This window comes from Heloderma suspectum, chromosome 3 (genome assembly GCF_057233095.1).
Source record: "Heloderma suspectum isolate Gila_16-S chromosome 3, 16-S_ref, whole genome shotgun sequence".
Classification (NCBI taxonomy): domain Eukaryota; kingdom Metazoa; phylum Chordata; class Lepidosauria; order Squamata; family Helodermatidae; genus Heloderma; species Heloderma suspectum.
In genome coordinates this window covers 153,745,560-153,770,041 of record NC_139460.1, presented here as the reverse complement: position 1 = coordinate 153,770,041, position 24,482 = coordinate 153,745,560, and the positions used below count along the sequence as shown (strand labels likewise).

General features: G+C 48.6%; 1 protein-coding gene across 1 annotated transcript; it reads left to right on the top strand.

Annotated features, from left to right (window-relative positions):
- The first annotated feature begins 23,269 nt into the window (after positions 1-23,269).
- SOX21 (SRY-box transcription factor 21) lies at positions 23,270-24,184 on the top strand. Its single transcript, XM_084841829.1, has one exon. The coding sequence runs from the start codon at positions 23,270-23,272 to the stop codon at positions 24,119-24,121; it is 852 nt and encodes a 283-aa protein (XP_084697955.1). The 3' UTR covers positions 24,122-24,184.
- The last annotated feature ends 298 nt before the right edge of the window (positions 24,185-24,482 follow it).

Genomic DNA, 24,482 nt, shown 5'->3' with positions numbered 1-24,482 from the left:
TTAAAATAAAACTTTCCTTTCATGACTTATGATGTTGTATATATGGGATGGGATGGTGGAATATGAGAGGGGGCCTGTGTTACAAGTTTGTACTGGGCCTAAAACATTGATGCTTGGAGCCCTAAATTCCAAATATGATCAGAGCTGAGCACAGATAAGATAAAGAATGAAACACAAGCATTGTGTTTCACAAGCTTCGGGGTCCCATTTTAGTGTTGTGTTTCTGCGTGTAAGTGCTAGGTCTTGTGTCTGTCTGTCTATCCCACATTTCTGGGACCAACCAAAGCAGTGTATAAAAAGTTCAGAACATAAAACCATAGTCAAATAAAAACACAGTAAAACATTAAAAACAACACTGAAAAATTTTACAGCCAGGAATGCATGGTGTGGAAGGCGTAAGTCCCAGCAGAATGGGGCAACCAGAAGGGAAGGGAAGAGGGAGGTAGAAGTCACAGGAGGCCTAGGTAAAACTGCAAAGGGCGGGGGGGGGGGGAGAGAAAGAGAGAGGGAGATGCAGAGGACTGGGGTACAGGCAGGGAATCCAGGGAATGGAAGTACTTTGAAAGCCCCAAACAGACAAGGCCACAGTCTGGCTGTTGCTCAGGCAAACGCTCAGGCCTGACCAGGAAGCATTTACAGCCAGGCTAGGCCAGGGGCAACCAATAGGCTGCCTGGGTGGGAGGGGCTATGCTAGAACCTGGGCAGGTAATGCAACTGTCTTTTCAGCCTTCTCGAAGCAGCCAGGGGATAGGCGGAATACAAAGCAGAACTCCTCTGGTTTCACATGCCTGTCAGTCTTGGCACTGTGGAACTGGGATCTTCCAGAACAAGAGGAAATCCTGTCAAAGAAAAGATGCAACCTAACATAAAGGAGATCTGGCAACTCTACAGAACACATGAAGGACTGATAGAAGGTTGATACCACAGTTGGAATGAAATGAAAGGTGTGATTATGAAGTCAAGGAAAGGTCCGTTAAGTACAATTGCTCACATTTATAGTCATATGCAGGCATTTTTCTCCTCACAGGATTCGAATCACATGAGGGGAGAGTAGAAATGCACTTGCTAGTTCCGCTCCCTCCATCATGTCCCCTCTGTCTTTCATGCATTGAGGAGCAAATATTTGCAGCAACGAGCTTCCTATACTCATTTTGGCGCCCAGCATGATTTGGCACTAGGGTGGCTACTTATGGATCCCAAAAAAAGAGGGCAGAAGAGGTGGTTTGCATAACATTTGCATGTGTTAATCTATATGTATAGATGCAAATTTATAAATAATTATCATACTTTAAAGAGGAAGACAGTACATCTCACCATAATGCAGAAGACTCTGACCAGGTGACCTGTGTTCATGCCTGTTCAGTCTGCTGTCCAGATGTTTGCTGAAGATGAGCAACAGTTTTAATGTGTGTTTTTTTAATCTTTAAACCATCATTGGACAGCAAACAGAGGATGGTCTTCTGCAAAAGAGGGCGCATGGCCATCCTATTTAGCATCCTGGTAGGGAAGGGTTCAAATTTGCGCGGGGAGCTGACACATGTACAGCAGGCACCATGCTGCAGATGCTCACCCTCCAATGTGTGGAGGGCTGTGGGGGCAGCAATGGGGACATGATGGAGGGGCCAGCGGAGCTTACTAGTGCATTCCTCCTCTTCCCCTCATCACATGAGGGAAAAAACAGTTGTAAGAACATTTACATCCTGCCAAGGTGATAGACGGTGGCCATAGTGGGTGGGAAGGGGGGGATGTGAGGCAGTCCCATAAAAGGTAGAGATTTGCTGTGCTTTTAGTTTTTAAAAGCCCTATTCCAGATTCTCCATCATGTTCAGTCCTGCATAGGTAGTTACCATAATGATTGTTTTTCTCATTTAGCTAGATTAGCCTCCATGACTTTCAAGAATGACATTTATGTTCAGGCATAGACATCTCTAAACACCTGCATAAGGAATTGCAAACAAGCACGTTAGAGCTACTGCTTCTCCTTCTTCTTCTTTTGGCAATTTAATATTCTGCAAATGTTACAACTTTTCTCCCCCCAATTAAAAATAAATCAACCTAAATGCCTAGAGGAAAGCTGGCTGTTTCAATTTATTGTTTTGTCATAATACTCTGTATGCTATAGGAGCCAAAATAAACTATCCACCTCTAGTTTTGGAATTCAAAAAAATATAATGTGAGCATGCTGTCTGTTTTCTTTAAAAAAAGAAACAGAAAAGCAAAGGAAAGCAAAACAGTGTAATAATACCTTTAATGGGAGAAAGCATTGTGCTTAAACATACAGAAGGTAAATAGAAATGATATGTTCCTGTGGGTTGTAGTAGTACACAGAATTCAGAATAAGAGCGCTGACATTTGTGCACATGCACCAACTTCACCGGGGACTGGGTTGTACCTATTTTTGGAAGCTGTCCCTGGTAAATACTTTCCATTTGCTTTCTAGGGAGATGTTGGGCATGGTTTTATTTTAATGTTTATATGTTGCCTGTCATTGTTCAACGAGATTCAAGGAAGTTCACATTATATTCCCAGGTGGTTTCCCATCCATGCAGCAGCCAGACTGAGACTTGCTTAGTTTCAGCAAGGCTGCCTACCTTCATTTGCCTTTAAACTGTGCTGTAGTGATGTCTTTTAACAGTGCAGTGCTGATATCTTTTAACTGGTGGTGCCTTTTAACAGTGCAGTCCTACACATGATTACTCAGAAGTAAGTTCCACTGAGTTCAATGGGACTTTCCCATGGGACTTATTCCCAGTTAAGTATGTAGGTAGGATTGCAACCTAAATATTCTTTGTTACATGAGTGGACTTCTCGTACAGTGGGACTTCCATGTTCTCTCCTCCCCTCTGTACCTCTCGCATATACTCCAAATCTGCTCCGGAGGGACTCCAAAGAACACAGGAGGGTCTACAGGGGAGAGCAAGCATCTGTTCAAGTAAGCATGAGCAGTATGTCTACTTACAAATAAGCAGGATAAGCCTATGCATGTCTACTCAGAAGAAAGCAGGAAAGAATTATTCAGCACCACTTTCAAATAGCATCCCAAATATCAAGCCTATGCATGTCTACTCTGAAGTAAGCATGAACAGCATGTCTACTTACAAATAAGTATGATATGCCTCTGCATGTCAACTAAGAAGTAAGCAGGACAAGCATCTGCAGGCAAGGCTCAGAATGCTCAGAAGGAAGCAGGAATGGATTACCCAGCAGCACTTTTAAACAGCATCCCAGATGTCAAGCCTATGCATGTCTACTCAGAAGTTAGCATGAACAGCATGTCTATTTGCAAGTAAGCATAATAAGCCTCTGCATGTCATCTAAGAAGTAAGCAGGACAAGCATCTGTATGGTAAGGCTCATAAGGAAGCAGGAATTAGGGATGTCGGAGAATTTCTCCACAAATCTCCAGAAGGCCAAACGCCAACGCATTCGGCCCCCCGAAATTGGTGGAGAAACGGTCCGCCCCCCCCCCGGGATGGGACTTACCTTTGCCGAATGTCCCTGGCGCTGGCAGCTCCCGGCGGCGGTTTGGCGGCGGTGGCGGCTAGTCTTCCGACCAGCTGCCACCACCGCCATTTCCAAGTAAAAAAAAACAAAACACAAGCAAACGTGATAGGCTACGTAAAGATTTACGTAGCCTATCACGGCTAGATTTTCAAAAAACACCGTGATAGGCTATGTAAATCCTTACGTAGCCTATCACGGCTGACTTTGGGGAGGGGGGAAAAAGCGTGTATGCAAATGGCGGCGCCCATGGGCGCCGCTATTTGTGTTCCTTATTTGGGCACGTCTAGTCTACGTACAGAGTTACGTAGACTACATGTGCCCAAGTAAGGAACGCAAATGGCAACGCCCATGGGCGCCACCATTTGCATACGCGCTTTCCCCCCCCCCCAAAGTCAGCCGTGATAGGCTACGTAAGGATTTATGTAGCCTATCACGGCTGGCTGCAGGGACGCAAACGGTGGCGGCTACGGCCGCCGCCATTTGCGTCTTGGCCGGCCAGGAGGATTTGCAGCCGGAGGGATGGGGCGCCTCCCCCCCGGCCAGAATTTCGGCCGGAGGGATGGGGCGCCTCCCCCCCCGGCCAGAATTTCGGCCGGAGGGACGGGGTGCCTCCCCCCCGGCCAGAATTTCGGCCGGAGGGATGGGGCGCCTCCCCCCCGGCCAGAATTTCGGCGGGGAGGAACGGAGCGCCTCCTCCCCACCGCGAAGCAAGCTGTGGGACCAGGTAAGTGACTTTTGTCCATCCCTAGCAGGAATTAATCACTCAGCAGCATTTTCAAATGGCATTTCTACTCAGAAGTAAGCATGAGCATCATGTCTACTCACAAGTAAGTAGGCCAAGCATCTGCAGGACAAGGCTCAGAAGGAAGCAGGACATTCACTCAGCAGCTGCGTGGCCACCCCCTCTGCTCCTCTTATCTCTGTTCAGCAGCTGATCAGAACAAACTGCTCTCTCCTGTTAAGCTCTGAGCAAGGAAGCCTTTTCAGTCCTAAGCAGGGAAAGGGGCAGAAGGCAGAAGGGGTGGGGCCAGGGGAAGAAGATGCCAGGCAGGGGCTCTCGCCAGAGGTTCCCCATCCCTGCCCTATAAAGTACCTCCACAACAGAAGACACTCCTAAAAGAAAATACAGTATAGGACAACCCAATGATGGCATTACAACTTGGATTATGTAGTCACTTCAGCTCATGCTGGCCCTGCCATTACACCCAGAATACCATGCAGAAGTATGGAAGACAAGAGAAACGTTGAAGTATTGGATGAATGTGAGATGCAGAGATCAGATGAGTTTATTTATTTATAAGAATTTCTAGACAGCTTTTTAGCCCTAAAAAGACCCACCCAAATGAACTAAAACAATAAAATCATTAAAACATTACAAACAACATTTATGCAATGATTAAGAGGAAAATTAAAAGCAAAGACAGCAGATAAATTACAACTTCAGCATGTTGATGAAACATTGTTGAAAGCCAGACAAAATAAAAATGTTTTTACTGCCCGCCTAAAAGCCCTCCAGGATGGGGCTAATCTAACTTGTTTTGGGGGGGAAGTCTATAACCAAAGTGCTGCCACAGAGAAGGTCCTGTCTCAAGATACCACCAACCAAATCTCTTTAGGTGGTGGTTCAAAAAGCAGGGCCTTTGATAATTATCGTAATCTGTGTCTTTGCCTGTTGGTGGAAGGACAACAGAGAGGGAACCAACCTAGCCTCCCACGGTAGGGAATTCCAGAGCCTAGGAGCAGCCAACATGAAGGTCCTCTCTCACGTCCACACCAAATATGCCTCTGATGGCAGTGGGACTGAGATAAGGGCCTCCCCCAAGGATCTTAAAACCCAGGCAGGCTTGTTCAGGAGAAGGTGATACTGATTTATCTACGTTTTATTACGGTATATATATTGTGTTGCACCCTGTATGTGTAATATGCAAGGCCTCAGTGGAGAGAAAGAAGTTTCCTATAACCTGTCTTCCTTTGCTGCTGCCCCAGACTCCTAAGCAGCTCCTTCAGAAGATATAGGAATGTTTTTTGGCCTGCCACCTGCTAGGCTATTATGTGCTACGTTGAAACTGTGCATTGCTTCTACCTCCCTGGCCTTCCCATAAGATTGCCTGGTCTCTTGGTGAGATGGGAAAACCTCCTCCCTGTTGCTATAGCAACAAGGCTATCATCTGTGGCCTGGAACCACGCCACTGTTGCCACAGCACCAGGCAGGGCTGGTGTAAGATATTTTGCTGTCTGAGGCTAAGGACAAGATGGCACCTTCCCTCCATTCCACAGTAAGTTCAGTCTTACTTCACTTCAGTCTTACTTCAACACTGGCAATGGGGCAATATCCTCTACTGTACCTGAAGGACGGAGGCTAGCTTAGCAGGTGCAGGGTAAGCTGCAGGTCACACACAGCTCTGTCTTCCAACATTTTGTCACCACTCCCCGCTCCTCTCCTCAGCACCTGCAGCCTGAGGCAGCTGCCTCACTCTTCCTAATGGTAGAGCTGGCCCTGGCATCAGCCCTGTTGATTGCCTTCTCTCCCATCCATGGTGCCATGGTAGCTCAGTAGTCATTTTTGTTTCCCCTCAGTCCAAAGCTACATTCCACATCCTGCAGGGGTGGGGTTTCCATCAGTTATTCTGGTGACTGGCACTGGAATGTATGAACTAACTCCATTGAAAATCATTGTGTCTGAGGTAAAATAGAAATTCTGTCTGTGGTGTCTGATCTGTAATATCCCTTTCATACATGCACGTCATTACTGGGCGCTGCAGTGACCCCGTGATAACGCATGAATGTGTGAATTGGGCCTTGATGCCTGGAAACTGAATATATGAACTAACTCCATTGAAAATAATTGTGTGTGAGGATGAAATGAGAGTTTTTTTCCTGTGTTTTTTTATCTGCAATGTGCCCATTCATGCGTGCTTGATGTTTGCAACCATGATGTGAGGAACATGCGCATCTGAAGCAGCCTTCAGTGTTGTGGGCTGAGTTCTGCATGAGCTCCCTTCCATTTCTGGGATTCTACTAAATCAGCACTAATGTGGCTGAAGGAAATGCACAGCACTCCACTCATAAACCTTGGGGGATAAAGAAAGAAAACGATACAAATAAGGAATGCGGTCTTGCAAGTGTGTTTAAGGGCCTGGCAACTTTTGACAACTGAAAGCGATGTGGAATTGGTGGCGGAGAGACCTGCACAAAGAAAAATGTCAACTTTGAAGGGAGTGTATGGAACGGCTTTCGTGCACAAACAAAGCAGCAAAAACACAAAGTGCCTCTTGAAATAGCACAGTGATAAGTCTATTGAGCATGTGAGTCATCTTTTCAGTTAGTGAGAATGATTAGGTGCAGATCGCTATCAGGGAAACCACTATTCTCTCTTAATACTTTAAAAAAAAAATCTCTAGTGCTTGCCAATTTATTATTACAGTCAGATTGCCAAAATTAAACGGGATTGTGGCTTTTTGCTTGCTCAGGAGTGTTGTTGATAATAATAAAAATAATAAAAGCAGTCTCTTTAAACTGTGCCCAGGTATGACAGGGGGAAATAGTGCTGGTTAAATATGCCCTACTTGAAGCTCAGAAGTGGAATAGCAGTATATATTGTGAATAAAATAATGTTTTGAGCCTCGAGTGAACTGAAACAGCTTCCCGAAAACTCATTCCCATTGCAAAAGTTGCCCATGTGCTTGTCAGTTGTGTGAAATCACTTATTCAAATAAACTGTTGCAATTTCCAGAGAGAGTTTATTAATTCTCTCTCTCTCTCTCTCTCTCTCTCTCTCTCTCCCCCCCCCCCACCATCTTTGACATGGTAATGGATCTATTCATTAGGTGACTGAAAAACAAAATGAAGGGCCTGGAGTTGAGTTGCATCATGTGCTTCAAATGCAAATCGGCTCCCTTGCACAAGCCAATTTTCTCATTATTCCCTGTAATTATATCGATACCATTGCACCATCACAAGAATTAACACATAATAAAGGCCATGTTAACCCAGCATCAAAGCAACTGAATTCATTTAAACCATCCACTGCTAATTAATAATTTTCAAGGGTCTAAAGTAAGAGCACGATGGATGACAACAGGAACCCATTTCTGCTGAAGTCAGTGGGAAATTTCGCAAAGGCTAGAGAACATGATGAGTATCATTGTAGTGTCTTGGTGGTAAGGAAGTATGAAAAGTGGCAGATGGCTGGGAAGCATTATCTGTTATAGCAAACCATAAACCCCTTGATATCAGTGACAGCTTTTGTCATTGGTTTAAAGGAATAAGATAGCCATACAAGGGAAGGGGAACTATTTCTGACATCAGGGGTGGGAGGTGGGCTGAGGGAGAAGAGAGATTTCATTAGTAGGACAAAATTCTCAGCAAGGTTTAAAAGCTCACTTTTGGATATGATCTAAATTTATTGTTGTTGTTTTAAATCCAAAACTACGCAGTACATTTTAAGAACTATTTATTGCACTTCCTTCTTTATTCGTCATAATAACAATAATAATGTTATCAATGCAACAATGTTTCTCAAACTTTTTGAACAGCCTTCCCTTTCTAAACTTACAGTATCTTCTGGGGCCTCCCCAGTCCAATGCCATTCATTAGTTCTATGGGGCAGTAAGAGTTCACTTGCCACAAGGTTCTACCCAGGACTTGGCTGGTGGGTGAGAAAAGTATCACCTGTGTTAGAATCCTATCCCACCCTGGAACTTTGTAACCCCTCCAAGTGTCCCATGGAGCCTGCCCCAGAGTATGAGAGCACTGCAATCAGCTACAAAGTCTCACCCATTTTTGGAAGCAAAGGAGATTTGTGTATTTGGCATGCACACCTAGAACATTGGCCCATTTTATTGTGTCTAATAACAGGGTGTCAAACCTGTGAGTTGGCCAGAGATAGAGGTGCTCCTAAGGAAAAACACATGTGGTCTAAAAAACACAGGTGGGGCATGGAAGGGGTACATACAAATATACATAGTATAGAGAAAAAATGTAAAGAGTGGGCATTGTGCAGAGGATCTGGATGTCACCATTCTTCAATGAAGGGACTTGAAATGGAGATTCCATTGTTAAATTCTGAATTAGAATGTATCAGGAAATTTACTTTTATTATTTATGTCTGAATCAAGACAATGGTTTCTTCTCCCACTACAGTTTTTAATGAATGTAAGAAAGCTAGAGTGATTATATTATCCCCAATTACTGCTGTTGTGAATGGTCACTGCATGTATATATTTAAGTTTAGCATAGAATTGTCACAGACTGTACCTCTTGCATTTCATGGCTGCTGTCAGAAGCGCCTTAGCTGCCTCTTACAGTCCCCTCCAATAGCCAACTCAGGACACAGACGACAAGGATTCTTTCCAAGACTTTATTCCTTTATTACTTTATGACTGACCACTAGCGACTAAGGAACTGCACTGGGGGTAGATAGCAGAGTCGCCTAAGCTAAAGGTAAGGCAGTTGGTCCCCGTTTGAAGGAGAACCGCGGGAAGACTCTGAACTTATGGGCTATGGAGAGATCCTCCCTCTTACCCTTGGGTCCTTGGGATGCAACCATTTTTTTACTGCCAAACGAGCAGAGCGCCTCCTTTCGGGCCCCCCATCTTTTGCTGCTCCCTGTGTCTACGCTGAGCATCCTGCAAGCCCCCCTCCAGCTCTCTCTCACTGCCAGGGTCACTATCTCTTTCAGGAATGCTGGCAGAAGGAATCTCTGCCAGCTGCTGTGCTTGTGAGAGATGAGCGAGCTCCTCTCCCAGGGATTGCTGTTCTTCCTCAGAATCAGAACTGCTCTGGGGCTCTATGGGCTCAGTTTCCACCCTGACAGCTATTGTGGTCCCACTGTTCACATCCCCCCCCCCCCGTAGCCATGTACCATTCTCTGAGAATGACACCATGAGACACCTGAGAATAACACCATATATCTGATGAAATGGGCACTAGTCTTAAAGGTGTACCATTTTACTTTGTTTTGGGTTTGCTGCAACAAGCTAATACAGCTACCTCTCTGAAAGTTGTTTTTTGGTGATATACATTCACACATCTTAGATGCAAAGGATCCTGAGCGACAGGAACTATGGACATGATTATATGATTTACTAAAAACAATGACTGGGTTTACACAATCGCCATGGCTCGTTGTGGCTTAAGACACAACGAGCTGCAGCACCCACGGGCACCATCCTGAACATTTAAGCCACAACTGTGAGGGTGGGTTGTGCAAGGGTTAAATAAACCACATGTAACCCTAAAATAGGCCATGGGTTCTGTGAGGGTTGTTCAAACCTTGTACAACCCACCCCCCATTGAGTTCAGATGACATAACAAGCTGCAGTCTTGGCTTGAATATTCAAAATGGCTGCTGGCACATGCCACAGCCCACCTGTTTGATTGTGCAAACAGGCCCATTTTGTGTGTGTGCGCACGCATGCATGTGTGTGTGTGTGCACACACATTCTATGCTAAACCATATTCTGGAACCTTCTGTCCCTGATATACAAGACAAGCACTCTCATCTACTAGCATTGACATTAAAAAGTTGGGTGCTCACTCATGTCCATACCATGCTAAAAGCTCTGAAAATCTTTTGCATTGCAAACCATATTTTGCATCTTGTGTTGACTGAGCTCTCTGTATTGTTAATTTTTCTCCAGCAAGAACATGACATTTCCTTGTCATAAGAGAATTTTTGCCATGTTCTGAGATGTAGAGACCTTTAAAGTAGTCAGTTGCTCTTTCTGTTGGGAAACTTCTAGATAATTATGCTGTTCTGGGATCTCATTTGTTGTACACCCTCTCCAACATGGTGCCTGTGTGCACCAGTGTGCCCACAGATAGCTCTCTTGATGCACACAAGATTCCCTGTCCCTTCTGATTGTCTTTAAACCAACAAAAATTAGCTGGGAGGCTGGCATTCTGCAAAGCAAAGCGGTGCTTTCCAGCACCATCTTTATTTTGGTTCAAAAGAGTGTTTTTGTGTTTTGAAGCTCAGTACCACCTCTGACTAGTACCTACGTTCTTGGAAAAGTTTCTAGCTTTTAGCCTCACTAATTTGCTGTCTGGGAAATGAGTGTTTTGTGACCAGCCATGCCCACCATGGCAGCCATTTTATGGATCACCAAGCCCCCTCCCATGGCACCCATTTTGTGAGAATGCCCATGACATACTCTCAAAATTTTATTTATTTATTTATTTCATTTCTATACCGCCCAATAGCCGAAGTTCTCTGGGAGGTTCACAAAAATTAAAATCAAACAACACACAATAAAACAATTTAAAATATATAGAACATTAAAACCACAATATAACAATACAACCACAATAAAACCTAGCAGCAGTGCAGGAGTTTAAAATACAGATTTAAAACAGCAAAGATAAAAATTTAGAAAGCTAAAACGCTAAAATGCCTGGGAAAATAAAAAGGTCTTCACCTGGTGCCGAAAGGAATACAATGTAGGCGCCAGGCGAACCTCACTAGGGAGCTCATTCCAGAGCCGGGGTGCCACAGCAGAAAAAGCCCTCCTCCTAGTAGCCACCCGCCTCACTTCCTTTGGCAGGGGCTCACATAGAAGGGCCGCTGACAATGATCTTATGGTCCAGGCAGGCACAAATGGGAGGAGGCGATCCTTCAGGTAACCTGGCCCCAAGCCGTTAAGGGCTTTGAATGTTAACACCAGCACTTTGAATCGGGCCCGGAAATGGACTGGCAGCCAGTGCAGCTGGAAAAGTACTGGCGTAATATGAGCTCACAGGCCAGTCCCTGTTAACAATCTTGCTGCCCTATTTTGGACCAGCTGAAGTTTCCGGACCATTTTCAAAGGCAGCCCCACGTATAACGCATTGCAGTAATCCAGACGAGAAGTTATCAGAGCATGGATCACTGTAGCTAGGCTATCTCTGTCCAGAGAAGGGCGTAGTTGGTATACCAGCCTAAGCTGATAAAAAGTGCTCCGTGCCACTGAGTTCACCTGTGCCTCAAGTGACAGTTCTGGATCCAAGAGCAGCCCCAAACTACGAACCTGATCCTTTAGGGGGAGTGCAACCCCCTCCAGAACAGGTTGAATATCACCTAGCCGGGCAGACGAACCACCCACTAACAGTACCTCCGTCTTGTCTGGATTGAGTTTCAGTTTATTGGCCCTCATCCAGTCCATTACCAGTGCCCAGGCACTGATTCAGAACAGCCACTGCCTCACCTGGTTTTGATGAGAAAGATAGAGCTGGGTGTCATCTGCATATTGATGGCACCTCAGCCCACCCCTCCGGATAACCTCCCCCAGCAGTTTCATGTAGATGTTAAACAGCATGGGGGATAAAAGAGAGCCCTGTGGAACCCCATGGCACAATTGCCATGGCACAGAGCAATAATCCCCCAGCACCACCTTCTGGAATTGGCCATCCAAGTAGGAGCGGAACCACTGTAGTGCAGTGCCTCCAACTCCCAACCCAGACAACCTATCCAGAAGGATACCATGGTCAATGGTATCGAAAGCCGCTAAGAGGTCCAGGAGAATCAACAGGGTCGCACTCCCCCTGTCCCTCTCCCGGCAGAGGTCATCCCACAGGGCGACCAAGGCAGTTTCCGTTCCAAAACCAGGCCTGAAGCCCAATTGAAATGGATCTAGATAATCCATTTCATTCAAGAGTGCCTGGAGCTGTCCTACAAGCACCTTGCCCAGGAAGGGGATGTTGGCCACTGGCCTATAATTGTTAACATCCTCTGGGTCCAGGTTAGGCTTTTTCAGGAGTGGTCTAATTACTGCCTCTTTTAAAGTGGCAGGCACCACTCCCTCTCTCAAGGAGGAATTTACAACCTCCTGGACCCAGCCAGACATCCCCTCCTTGTTTGATTTAATAAGCCATGAAGGGCAAGGGTCAAGCACACAAGTGGTTGATCAGACTTGGCCAAGCCCCTTGTCCGCATCCTCAGGCCTCAGTAACTGAAACTCATCCAATAAAACTGGACCAGACAGTTCTCTGAACGCCTCTACCAATGGAACTGCATTAATGGTGGTGTCCAATTCATGACGAATCTGAGCAACTTTACCCTCAAAGTGCCGTGCGAACTTGTCACAGCGTGCTACCGAGGGTTCTACCGTCTCTCTCCCTGGCCCAGAATGTAACAGGCCGTGAACCACTCAGAAAAGCTCCGCTGGACGACACTGAGAAGATGCAGTGCTGGTGGAAAAGAACTGTCTCTTTGCCACCCTCACTGCCACAGAGTAGGCTCGATAGTGGGCTCTTACCTGTGTTCGGTCAGACTCAGCACGAGTTTTCCTCCACCTGCGTTCTAGCCGTCTCCCCTCTTGCTTCATTGCCCTCAGCTCAGGTGTATACCAAGGAGCTGGCCGGGCTCTGCTCAGAGGGAGAGGGCGCTTGGGCGCGATTGTGTCAACCGCCCGAGTCATCTCTGCATTCCACAGAGCGACCTGGGCTTCGACAGGAGCACCAGCCATACCAGCAGGAAAATCCCCCAGAGCCCTCTGGAATCCATCGGTATCCATTAATCTCCAGGGGCGGACCATTTTAATAGGTCCCCCACCCTTGCAGAGGGGGAAGGCTGCCAGGAGTCTAAACCTCAGCAGGAAGTGATCTGACCATGACAAAGGGACAGATGTTAATTCCTCCACTTTCAGATCACCATCCTCCTGCCCAGTCGAGAAAACCAGAACAAGCGTGTGTCCTTTTATATGCGTTGGGCCGATGACATGTTGGGACAGCCCCATGCTTGTCATGGCGGCCATGAAGTCCTGAGCCACCCCGGATACAGCGGCCTCGGCATGGAAGTTGAGATCCCCCAGGACCATCATCCTGGGGGTCCTCAACACCAAGTCCGAGACCACCTCTGTCAGCTCAGGCACGGAGTCTGATGGGCAGCGGGGTGGGCGGTACACCAACAGAATCCCTAATCTGTCCTGGGTACCCAACACAAGGTACAAACACTCAAGATCTGCACTTGAATGAGCAGGAAGCCTGGAGAGGGAGATTGAATTCCTATAGACCACGGCAACCCCCCCTCCCCGACCCTCAAGTCGGTGTTGGTGCTGCACCGAGTACCCAGGAGGGCACAGCTGGGAGAGAGTGACCCCTCCCAGTTCCCCCACCCAGGTCTCAGTAATACATGCCAGGTCAGCCCCCTCATCCACAATCAAATCATGGATGAGGGAGATTTTATTTTGGGCCGACCTGGCACTCAGCAGCAGCACCACCAGACCTGAGGGCAGACTGGTAAGGCTGCCAGGAACCATCAGGTTGGGGGAAGAACCAGAAGAGGGGACAGCTGTAAGGTGTCTAGCCCCTCTTCTCCTCAGCTGGCCTGTTAATCCCCCAACGCCATACCTCCCCCTGCCCATGACCACAGTTATGGTGGCACCTCCCCGACCCCCTGAGTTGCCCAATAGTCCTCCCAGGCACATATTAAAATGTTAGGATATAAATAGCACAACAGTTTAAAAGAAGATAAAAGATAAAAGAGATAAAAGAGAACAGCAGCTAATGAAGGAGCAGATAAAGTCCATGTTTGCCCCCTTCCCCTGGTCTTTAAAGGTGCTGCCCTCTGCTGCTGCTATTTGCTGCTGGTATTGTGGCTGCTGGTGTCTCTGGAGAGGCAGGTGGGTGAGTCTTCAAATCCTACGCGACTCCAAGTGCAACGCTAAGTGCGCACTTAGCGTCACACTTGGTGCGATGCCGAGATGCTGCCTCTGGCAGCCCTGCCTTAAGTACCTGTGGATGGGGCAGAAGCAGGCTCAGGATCCACCTGGTGCAGCTGCTGGCTGGTCCTCCTTCCCCAGGCTCCTTCCCGAGCAGCCTCTGGCAGCCCCCCCTTAAGTACCTGTGGGCCGGGGCAGAAGCAGGCTCAGGATCCACCTGGTGCAGCTGCTGGCTGGTCCTCCTTCCCCAGGCTCCTTCCCTTTGGTCGATGAATTCAAATTCTGAATGTGCCCATCGACCAAAAAAGGTTGTGGACTCTGTACTTCATAGTGTCCTTAGCATGATGATTAATTCAGTCCTGTAGAGCAGGAATGGCTAGTGCATGCTTCAGGTTGGGTATCTGGACTTCCCCCTCCAAGCTGTACAGAGAAGGACCTCAGGCCTTTATAATTCTCTGCTGATATCACTGAACTGGTCATGTGACTTGCTCAGAAAGAGTCTGCTTCTTCCCTACAACTGAAGAACTTGGCAGCAAGGCAATGAGAAAATGTCCCCAAATTCCCCTTCTAATGCTCTCAAATGTTTTGCAGGGTATCCTCTAATTTAGTCCTGGAAGAAGCCTGGACAACTGAGAGGGATAACCTCAGCTTTCAATTTGGTGCGGGGTGGAATTAGGTCAATTTCAAATCTGAAGGATAACAAAGATAGGGAAGAGTAACAAGGGATGAGTATGAAGAAATGCAGTTGCACGTACTTAAGTTTTATCTGAGTTGGGGTCAAGACTAAGTCCTGGGTTACTTCACAGAAAATATAAGGTTTGAGAAAGGATTTGAAGATGAGAAAGGTGGTACTAGGAAGTTCCAAGTGCAGCATAACTTAGCACACTTAAGTCCCGTTAAAGTCCATGGAACTTGCTTCTGAAAAGACATTTATAGGATTGCATTGTTAGGCCACAATCCTATACAGATACCCTTGTCCTATTGCACTGTAAGCCTGTAAGTGGAGTCTATCTTGCTCTTAACTTTAGTACAATCAGGAAAATGCACGTGTGAATCTGTCATCACATTTTTCATATTAGCTGGAACAATGTCAAGTTTCCACCATTTTTTTTTAAAGGGGTGGATTGAGTCATTGAAATAGGCAGCTGTGGATGAACTCTCAATCATGTTATAATTTAGAATCCCAAGTGTAATGCCTTCCTGAAGTTCAGTGATGTTTGGAGTGGATAATTCAGTAAGAATGGCAGAGAATTTAATTGGCCTGAGAGCTGTAGAGTGGGTTAGACTAAATCAAAGATAGGCAGCCTGTGGCCCTCCAGATGTTTTCACCTACAACTCCTCCCATAGTCCCACACCATTGGCTATGTTGCCTAGGGCTTATGGGAATTGTAGGCCAAAACACCCGGAGAAGCACAAATTGCCCACTCCTGGACTAGATGACCTCAGTGATAGATGACCTCTGTGTTTACCGATTCATCTCCAGGAATCTGCAGTGGTAATATTAAAAATGAATAAATAATCAAGAGTTCTTCTGTGTATATGCAGAGGATCTCCCCAGCACCAATGAATTACCTATCCAGCCTGCATTTTGGGATTATGCTGAAGTCCTCCAGATCTGAGAAGCAACTGTAAAATTATCATTACCATCTGTCATTTTGTATAGCTTTACACTGAATGTAGAAGTGGAGCCACTGATGTAATTAGACTAGTATTTCACCTGTAAGAAAAAGAAGAAATCAACCAGTGTTTCTCTCCCCCCCCCCTCTCTTTGAATAATTGGATAATACAGTGAATTCACAAACTACCCTAATAGTTCTGTTCAAGGGATCTCTTTCCTTTTAAAGATAGTTCATGAACAGTACATTTTCTTGTATATGATTGCACTTTTAACTTTTCCATTGCATAAGATAAGGGGGGAAATTATATATTGCTGAAATGGAGCCCTTGGGTTATAAGAAAGCAGGTGGTTGAAACACCTTTAAATAAAGAACACTAAGGCCACAATCCTATACACACTTAGGTGAGAATAAGTCCTACTGAATACAGTGGGACTTGATTCTAACTAAACATGCTCAGGATTATACTGTAAGAAAGCAAGGTATAGTGACTGAGGCTGTAATTCTATACACACCCAATGGATCTTACATCTGAGTAGGCATGCATCAGATTGCGCTGTGAAGCTTGATCTGGGCAGCTCACCATGCAATCCTATACATATCTTCTCAGAAGTAAGATCCACCAAGTTCAATGGGACTTACTCCCAGATGAGTGTAGGATTGCAGCTTGAATCTGTATTTGTGACTGAAATCCATATTTATCATCCAAAATTATATGAGAGTTGCAGTAGCTGTAGGGACAATCAGGTTCTTTTTATATAGGGTTACTTGTGAAAAAGAATTTGCAGAGAGAGGGTGTGAGTGTTAAGCAATAGGCTGCAATTCTAAAGACATTGGATTGGATCCAAATTTAGCCATACTTAGAGTAGACCCATTGAAATCAATAGAGCCACTTAACTTAGTCATGACTAGCTTAAGTGTTATTGATTTCATTCTGTCTACTCTAAGAAAGACCAAGACTGGGTCCAACTGAATTGCTAGAGGGTATATCCCATTGAATGCAGAGGGACTTTCTTCTGAGTACACATGCTTGGGATTGTGAACTGTTGTTTGTTTGTGGAAAAAACATCCCTGTATCTAAAGATCAGATCTTTTAGCAGAATGTGATGGTTTTTTTTAAAAAAGTCACCTTTCCAAATTCGCCACATTTCCTTAAATCTGTGTGTACAGTTTGAGACTGACTCTGTCCAAAGTACAGATGGTGGTTTGTTTCCCAACGTGGGACGGGTGTGTGTCTGGGGGTGGGGGGGGGGGAGTACAAGTGACGCCCCTCCCCCCTCTCCTTTCCTTCTGAAGCGAATGACACAAGCGGAATCGCTCCTTTGGTGTCCACATTAATCAATCTGACACGTCCATTCATACCGTGGCCACGGGAAGGGAGTGTTAATCGTTGGTCTTTTTTGACTCTTGAAGGGTGTAGCATTTTGCCATATGCTGGTACTTTCCAGATCTAGCTCTCTTGGGGCGAGGGAATTAGTCGACCCCTTCGTCTTCTGGGTATATATAGCTGGCTGTCCACCGGTTTAGGCAAGGCAGACAGACAAATTATATGCACACAGGAGGGTGTTGGGGGACGGGAGATAGAGACAGCCCGTTTTGTTTTGTTTTGAAAGCGGTTCCCTTTGTAACAAAATGAGTAGTAATAAGATGCACGCAGAAGAGGTACAGAAAAGAATCCCGGGCCCGCCCTTTCCTACCCCATAAGGCCATAACTATATTTCTCAAGAGAGTTTCGTAGGATTCCTGATCAGATCAAACGACACGCAGGCTGATGCTATTGGCAAAGTTCGGAGGTGTCTTTGGTGGGTCTTGTAAGTCTTTTACAATGCGATCTTATACATGTATTCAGAGGTAAGTGCCACTGAGTTTAATGGGGCTTACTCCCAAGTAAGTCGGTATAGGATTAGAGCGTAAGAATGTACACTTACCTGTTAGCCCCACTGAACTCAATGGGGCTTACTTCTGAGTAGACATGCCTAGGATTGCACTGTATAGGACTTACAAGACCACGAAAGAGACTTCGGATCTTCGCCAATAGCGTGTGTCCTTTAGCGGAGCAGGAATCCTACGAAAGTCCCTTGAGAAAAACTTGCATGGGCGGGGCAGGATTGTTTTTTTTATACCTCAGTGGCTCGGACTTTTTATGCTTGACTGTCTGGATCCTTAAGAATCAGTTCTTTCTAATACTCACCCACCCACCCATTGAAATACCCTGTGATGTAGTATGCACCCCGTTCCTATTGGAATTAAGCTCCATTACAACCAGGACTATTCCCAAGTAAAATGTGTTACGTGCTTCATTGACACCAGGGAAAGTGTGTGTGTGTGTGTGTGTGTGTGTGTAACGGGGCGTCCGGGGGGGGGGGCGGGGAATCCAATCGAGGCATGCAACCCAATCTTATTCCTCTGAATTTTAAATAATGTTTACTCGAAAGCCCCACTGCATGGAATGGAACTTACTGCCGTTCTTGTTAAAACAGAAGTGTAGTTTTCTGCCCAAGTAGATATGAAGACATATCCCAAATATAATTTTACAGCGTTTTACAGTGTACAGTTTGCAAGGATTGGAAAGAAATGGAAAGCGGAGGGTCAAAACACCGACTGCAAGAATTTGACACCATCCAGTTAAGATAAGCACTTTAGGATATGCTCCTATACATGTTTACAAGGACTTTTTTCTGTTTAAGCATGAATAGGATTTCGCTCTTAAAGTCCGATTGGTTTCAAGTTCAACTGAGAGAGTTAAGAACCTTTTGTGTTTTTGTGTTTGAATGCATTTGTTTTATTGTTTTAATCTAGTTTTATTTATGATTGTGAATCACCTTGTGTGCCATTTTTCTTGGTAGAAAGGCGGGGTACAAATCAATCAAACAAACCTCCTCAACTGTCCCCCTTAAAATCAATGGGACTTAAAAGTGCATGACTTTTGACCGGATCGCACCATGGCTTGGTCAACTCCCAGAAATAAGACCCCTGCCATCAATCCCTGCCATCTTCAGGGTTGTTGTTTTTTAAAGGTTAGGTAATGGGAAAGACCCCTGGCTGAGTGAGACCCTGGAGAACCACTGCCAGTCAGCTTAGAGGATACTCGGCTAAACGCACAACTACTTTGACCTGGCAGAAGGCAGCTTCCTGTGTTCCTACCCCTTCTTCCTTCTTTGTTTCCTGAACTCCACTCTCTGATTTCAGTTTCCCATACAATTTAACTATTGTGAAGATATAACACAATACCAGCGATTGCCTTCTGTGCTGGCCAAGTTGTAAGCACCTTAAACCGTCTGTCAAACAAGTTTCACTTTTATTTTATTATTTTTATTATTATTATTGTATGTATATCCTGCCTTTTTTCCTCCAAGGAACTCAAGGTGGCTTACATGATCCTCCTCCTCTCCACTTTATCTTCACAACAACCCTGTGCGGTAGCTTAGTCAGAGAGTCAGTGACTGGCCCAAAGACACAGTGAACTTCATGCCAAGTGGGGACTAGAACGCAGGACTCCAGAGTTCCAGCCCTACACTCTAGCCACTATACCACACTGGCTTTCAGTGGTCTCTTCTCTGCTCCAGTCAAGTTAGATTATTTTAGCAATCTGCACTGAGAGGACCTTGTGAAATGAGTTAGGCCAATATTATGTGGAAACCAAATTGAACCCGGTTTTTTGGGGGGGCGGGATCCCATCAGTAAGTGGAGGCGACTATCACGATTCTTCTCTGCGGGGAAGTATTTGAAAAGCGGCACCTTTGCAAACCAACATGGAGAAGTTTTTGATGCCCACAATTAAGAGAGCCAGTGTGTGTGGCGATGGGAGAAAGTTGGACTGGGAGCCGGGAGATCCGGGTTCTAGTCCCCACTCGGCCATGGAAGCTCACTGGGTGACTTTGGGCCAGCCACTGACTCTCAGCCTAACCTACCTCACAGGGTTGTTAAAATAAAATGGAGAGGAGGAAGATCATATGCCGCCTTGTGCTTCTTGGAGGAAAGGCGGGGTGTAAATGTAACAAATAAATAAAATAACAGCCCAACTCAAGCTCCCATGGATACTTGAATTTAAGCCTACTATATGAAATGGGCTGTGAGTAACTGTCTTAACTTAAATATCGATTGAAGCCGATTTAAGTTGCCCTGACTTCAGACAAACTGAAATCACCTTAAACCTCCTCTTAACGGGGGGGACAGGGTGCTGACAGGGGGCCGCAGCGATTCTTAACCTCCAGCGTCACTCCTCCAGGCAAGGCGGGCGAAGAAAGAAACACATGGTTTAAGGATTATTCAGTGTAACTTCCAGACGAATTAGGGCAGGCTAAAGCACTAAGTGGGATATACTGAAATAGGAGTGTCAGGTCCGGTGTGGGGCCCTAGGAGCCAAACCTCACTAAAAGAACTGCTTTCACAGCTATTTGCGGATACCTAACAGTGCGTTCCAATGCATGTCCATTCAGAAGGTAAGTGTGTATGCGATTTCAGTATTACCCTTACTTGATCTCTCAAGCACATTGCTTTCAAGGAATCCCGCCGCCGCCGCCCCAATCCCAGTAACTGGGCTGAGGAGCGCATCCTTGCAGAGCATCGTTCGAACCTTCCGAACTATAACGTTTTGAAACAAGCCGAGGGAAAGTGATGGCGGGGGGGTTGGGGGGGAGTCTACCGAGGCTGGAGTTTCTGCGTTTCATCTGAAGTTCCCGAACTCTGGAACACATGACGGACGAGAAGAAAGGGAAAAGACACGGCGTGATTTCTCCTACATTGTTACATGATCTGGCGCAAGAGTTTTCCAGCACCAGGGCAGCGGAAGGAATGCACGTATAAAAATGTATGAACTTGTGGGCAGGGTTTTTTTTTGGGGGGGGGGAGATTGTTTGTTGTTTTGAATACTCCGCTTCTCCACCGTGCACGCAAGGCACATAGCCTCGGTTCCTCAGCCGCTTTCCTCGCGTAATCCTGAATGAGCCCTTGTGAATGGGACGGGCTCGGTTCTTTCCCTCGCTCCTTGAAGCTTGTTCCCTCCCCTACCCCACCCCCCACCCCTTGTGTCGTATTTATCAGAGTTCTGGGATCGAGGTAAAATAAGCTTCCCCCGTCAATCAGCCAGAGATCTGTTGTGTCTAGCCGCCTCGCCTCGGTCTTTTCACGAGGGAAAGAGTTAATCGCCTCTTCTTAGCCGGCTACTTCCACATTCCACAAAGGTAAGTCAAAACCAAGCCCGCCGACGACATTCAAACAAGGCAAGCGAGTTTCCCTTGACAGACAGACAAGCCAACACGGTAGCAACAGACAGATCAGGCGATTGTGGCGGATGAAGCAATGTTTCGAGAAAGAATACCAGGTGATAGGCAACCAAGAGTCACGGCGGGATGATTCCTTCCCCCTGTCTTCCCCCACCCCTGGTCATCCATTAGAGAAATATTTCGGGGAGGGTGTGTCTTTCTTCTTCACGATTAGCTTAGAAATTATTTCTTGCCCTCCTCCTTAACCCCCCCCCCCACTAAGATTTCTGGGACTTAATTGCAAACCGGGGGGAAGGGCTGTGTGTGTCTCTGATGACTTCGTTTTCAATTCCCACCCTTGCCTTAGAATCTATCCCGGTTCACTTTTATTCTGCGCATCACCGCCTCGCATCTGAAGTATATTCCCAGAGAAATATAGCCGGAGACTGTAAAAAAGAAAAGGAAAGACTTTACAAAGAAGAACCACATCAACGTAAGTGTCCTCAAAGATTATTGCGGGACAGCGGTGTCCGCCTGGATACTAAGCTCGGATTTCACCAGGAAATCACAAGCGGAGTGAAGAACAACAAAACGGATTGACTGAGGACATCGTAAGCGCCATTTGAAGCAACGAAGGATGTTCTCTTGAAAGTACCGTCCAGCAAGAGTTACTGTACGTGTGTGTGCGCGCGCGCGCGCGCGTGAATGGGGAGGGATCAGCGACCGCTTTGAGAAGGAAAGGAACGTCCCCCTTTCACTCTCTCGTCTTCCTTGTCAGCAGCCGACTCATGAAGTGCTGAGGCTGGCTCTTCGGAACAGGGCGATGGCTAGGCGGAGAAAGGGTCTTGGGGATGGATGGATCCGACTGCGCACGCGCCCCCTTTCTGCCCGGGCAGCGACGGGGAAAGCGCGTTGGTCTTCAGCCTCCGCCCCCTCTCTCCTGCGGCGTAGTGAATGGGAGGCGGAAATGCGGTAACTTCAATCAATGGGCCAGGGACGAGGCGGGAGGAGCCAAGGGTTTCCGGGCGGCACCGCCCATTCACTAGCCTGACAGCCCGCCTCCGCCTCCGCCTCCGCCTCCGCATGCCCCCAGACACCACACTGGCCATGCACCATATAGGCAAGTCTAAACGCAGGGAGCGAGCAGCGTCTGCCTCTCGGAAGACGGCCAGAGGGGGCAGCCGGCGAGCGGCGGCAGCAACGTATCTAGAGAGACGGGGCGATTATATGTCCGTCACCGAGAGGGCTTGCATCGGCATCTTCCGCTTGCTGCTCCGGCCCATTTAATTTTCTCTCGCTCTCGCTCTCTCTCCTCCCTCCCCTCAGCCACCTTCCAGCCCCCAAACTAAAGCAAACAGGGGAGGGGGGAGAGGAGGAGGCGCAGCCGAGGAGCCGCGGTGAAACTTGCTGCAAGTTTGTTAGGAAGGCTGCGGCGGGGCGATCGACAGAGGAGCCGCCCAGGGGAGCGCGCCGGCGCCGGATCCCGGCACAGACCAAGCCGACCGCCGGCCGGTCCTCCGCCTGAGACGTCGGCGGCTGAGGCGAGCCCAGAGGGGAATCCAGACCGGGATCCGGGGGAGGGGCGCGCGGGAAGGACAGTTCTTCTACCTGCTCCAGCAATAGACTGGCCAGTGAGGATGGCAGGCGAGGAGGCGCCTCGCTCCGTCTCCACGTAGAAGGAAAGTTGGCGAGGAGAGCGGACGGGCGCAGATCGGCCTTCTGACGGGGAATCTGCTGTTCTTGGACGCCGACGACTCCCTGGGCGCTCTCTGACGATCCGGATCGCCTCTTCGATTGGCTTGTCGTACTTCGTAAACTTTCTTTTTGTTTGCATCGTCGGGATTAACTTCTCTCGGCTTCCGGCAGCGCTGCTGGGGGCGGCAGTCTGGGGCTCGCTTCCTCTCCTCCAATCGGCTGTCAAATGCCCCAATTCCCGCCTAGAGGAGACGCGAGCGGGACTTGGGTTTCTTTCCGCAGCGCACTTTCCTTGCGTGGCACTCCCTTGAACTAGGCGGCGGGAGGGGGAGCGCGCGCGCGGGACCTGCCCGCAGAATCGGCGGCCCCGCGAGTCCCAAGCGTCACCGCGGTGGGCCAGACGGCGGCCGAAAGAGCGAGCGGCGGGGCGGTGTCGGAGCCCCTTGCGGCCGGCGGCGGGGTTCGGCGCGTGGGGGGAGGCACCCCCAGATTTGGGCGCAGCTGCCGTCCGGGGCGGAGGAGCCACCATTGATTTCCTGCGGGTGGCTCGCAGCGACGGGCTGGGCGCCGCCGCCGCCGCCGCCGCTGCAGCCGCCGCCGCCGCCGCCGCGGGCATGGCCAAGCCGGCGGACCACGTGAAGCGGCCCATGAACGCCTTCATGGTGTGGTCGCGGGCGCAGCGGCGCAAGATGGCTCAGGAGAACCCCAAGATGCACAACTCGGAGATCTCCAAGCGGCTGGGCGCCGAGTGGAAGCTGCTGAGCGAGGCCGAGAAGCGGCCCTTCATCGACGAGGCCAAGCGCCTGCGGGCCATGCACATGAAGGAGCACCCCGACTACAAGTACCGCCCGCGGCGCAAGCCCAAGACGCTGCTCAAGAAGGACAAGTTCGCCTTCCCCGTCGTGCCCTACGGCCTGCCGGACGCCGCCGAGCACCACCGCGGCCCCCACCTGGGCCCCCACCACCCGGCCCTCAAGGCCGGCGCCCTCCACGGCCACGAAGCGCTGCTGGCCAACCCGGAGAAGGCGGCCGCGGCGGCCGCGGCGGCCGCGGCCCGTGTTTTCTTCCCGCACTCGGCGGCTGCGGCCGCGGCCGCGGCGGCCGCCGGCAGCCCCTACTCGCTGCTCGACCTGGGCTCCAAGATGGCAGCGGAGATCTCGTCCGCCGCCTCGGGCGGCTCTGGCGGAGGAGGCTCGGCCAGCGGGCTGCCCTACGCCGCCTCCTCGCTGGCTTACCCGACGGCTGGCGGCGCTTTCCACGCGGCGGCGGCGGCGGCGGCGGCGGCCGCCAGCGGGGGGCACACTCACTCGCACCCGTCCCCGGGCAACCCGGGCTACATGATCCCCTGCAACTGCAGCGCCTGGCCCAGCCCAGGACTCCAGCCCCCGCTGGCCTACATCCTCCTGCCAGGCATGGGCAAGCCCCAGCTGGACCCCTACCCCGCAGCCTACGCGGCGGCTCTATGACCCCCAGCCCCCCACTTTGGACCCCTGTACGGAGAAAACCTGGCGGGGACCGCAGGGCTGGACTCTAGCCGCGCCCCGGCGCTCGGACTCTAGCAGCCTCCGGCCACAGGACTCTTCCTGCCTGCTGTGCTGCCGCTGTCTAGCAACCTGATCTGTGGTTTCCCGACGAGAACATTTCAGCCGCCCGTCCGTCTTGTTGCCTCTCCCTCTGGTACATTTCTGCAACCTGTTGCCTCCCCCACCCCTCCTCCCATCATCCCCAGACACTAGGCAGAAAAAATCGCTTCCCCAAATCTCCGGGTCCCTCCTCGGTTTCTTTTCAGGATTTGCTGTAGGGTGACGGGCAAAAGAGCAGAGAGGA

Bases quoted from the DNA above. Each gene is read 5' to 3' on its own strand.
- SOX21 (XM_084841829.1), top strand. From the start codon at position 23,270: ATGGCCAAGCCGGCGGACCACGTGAAGCGGCCCATGAACGCCTTCATG.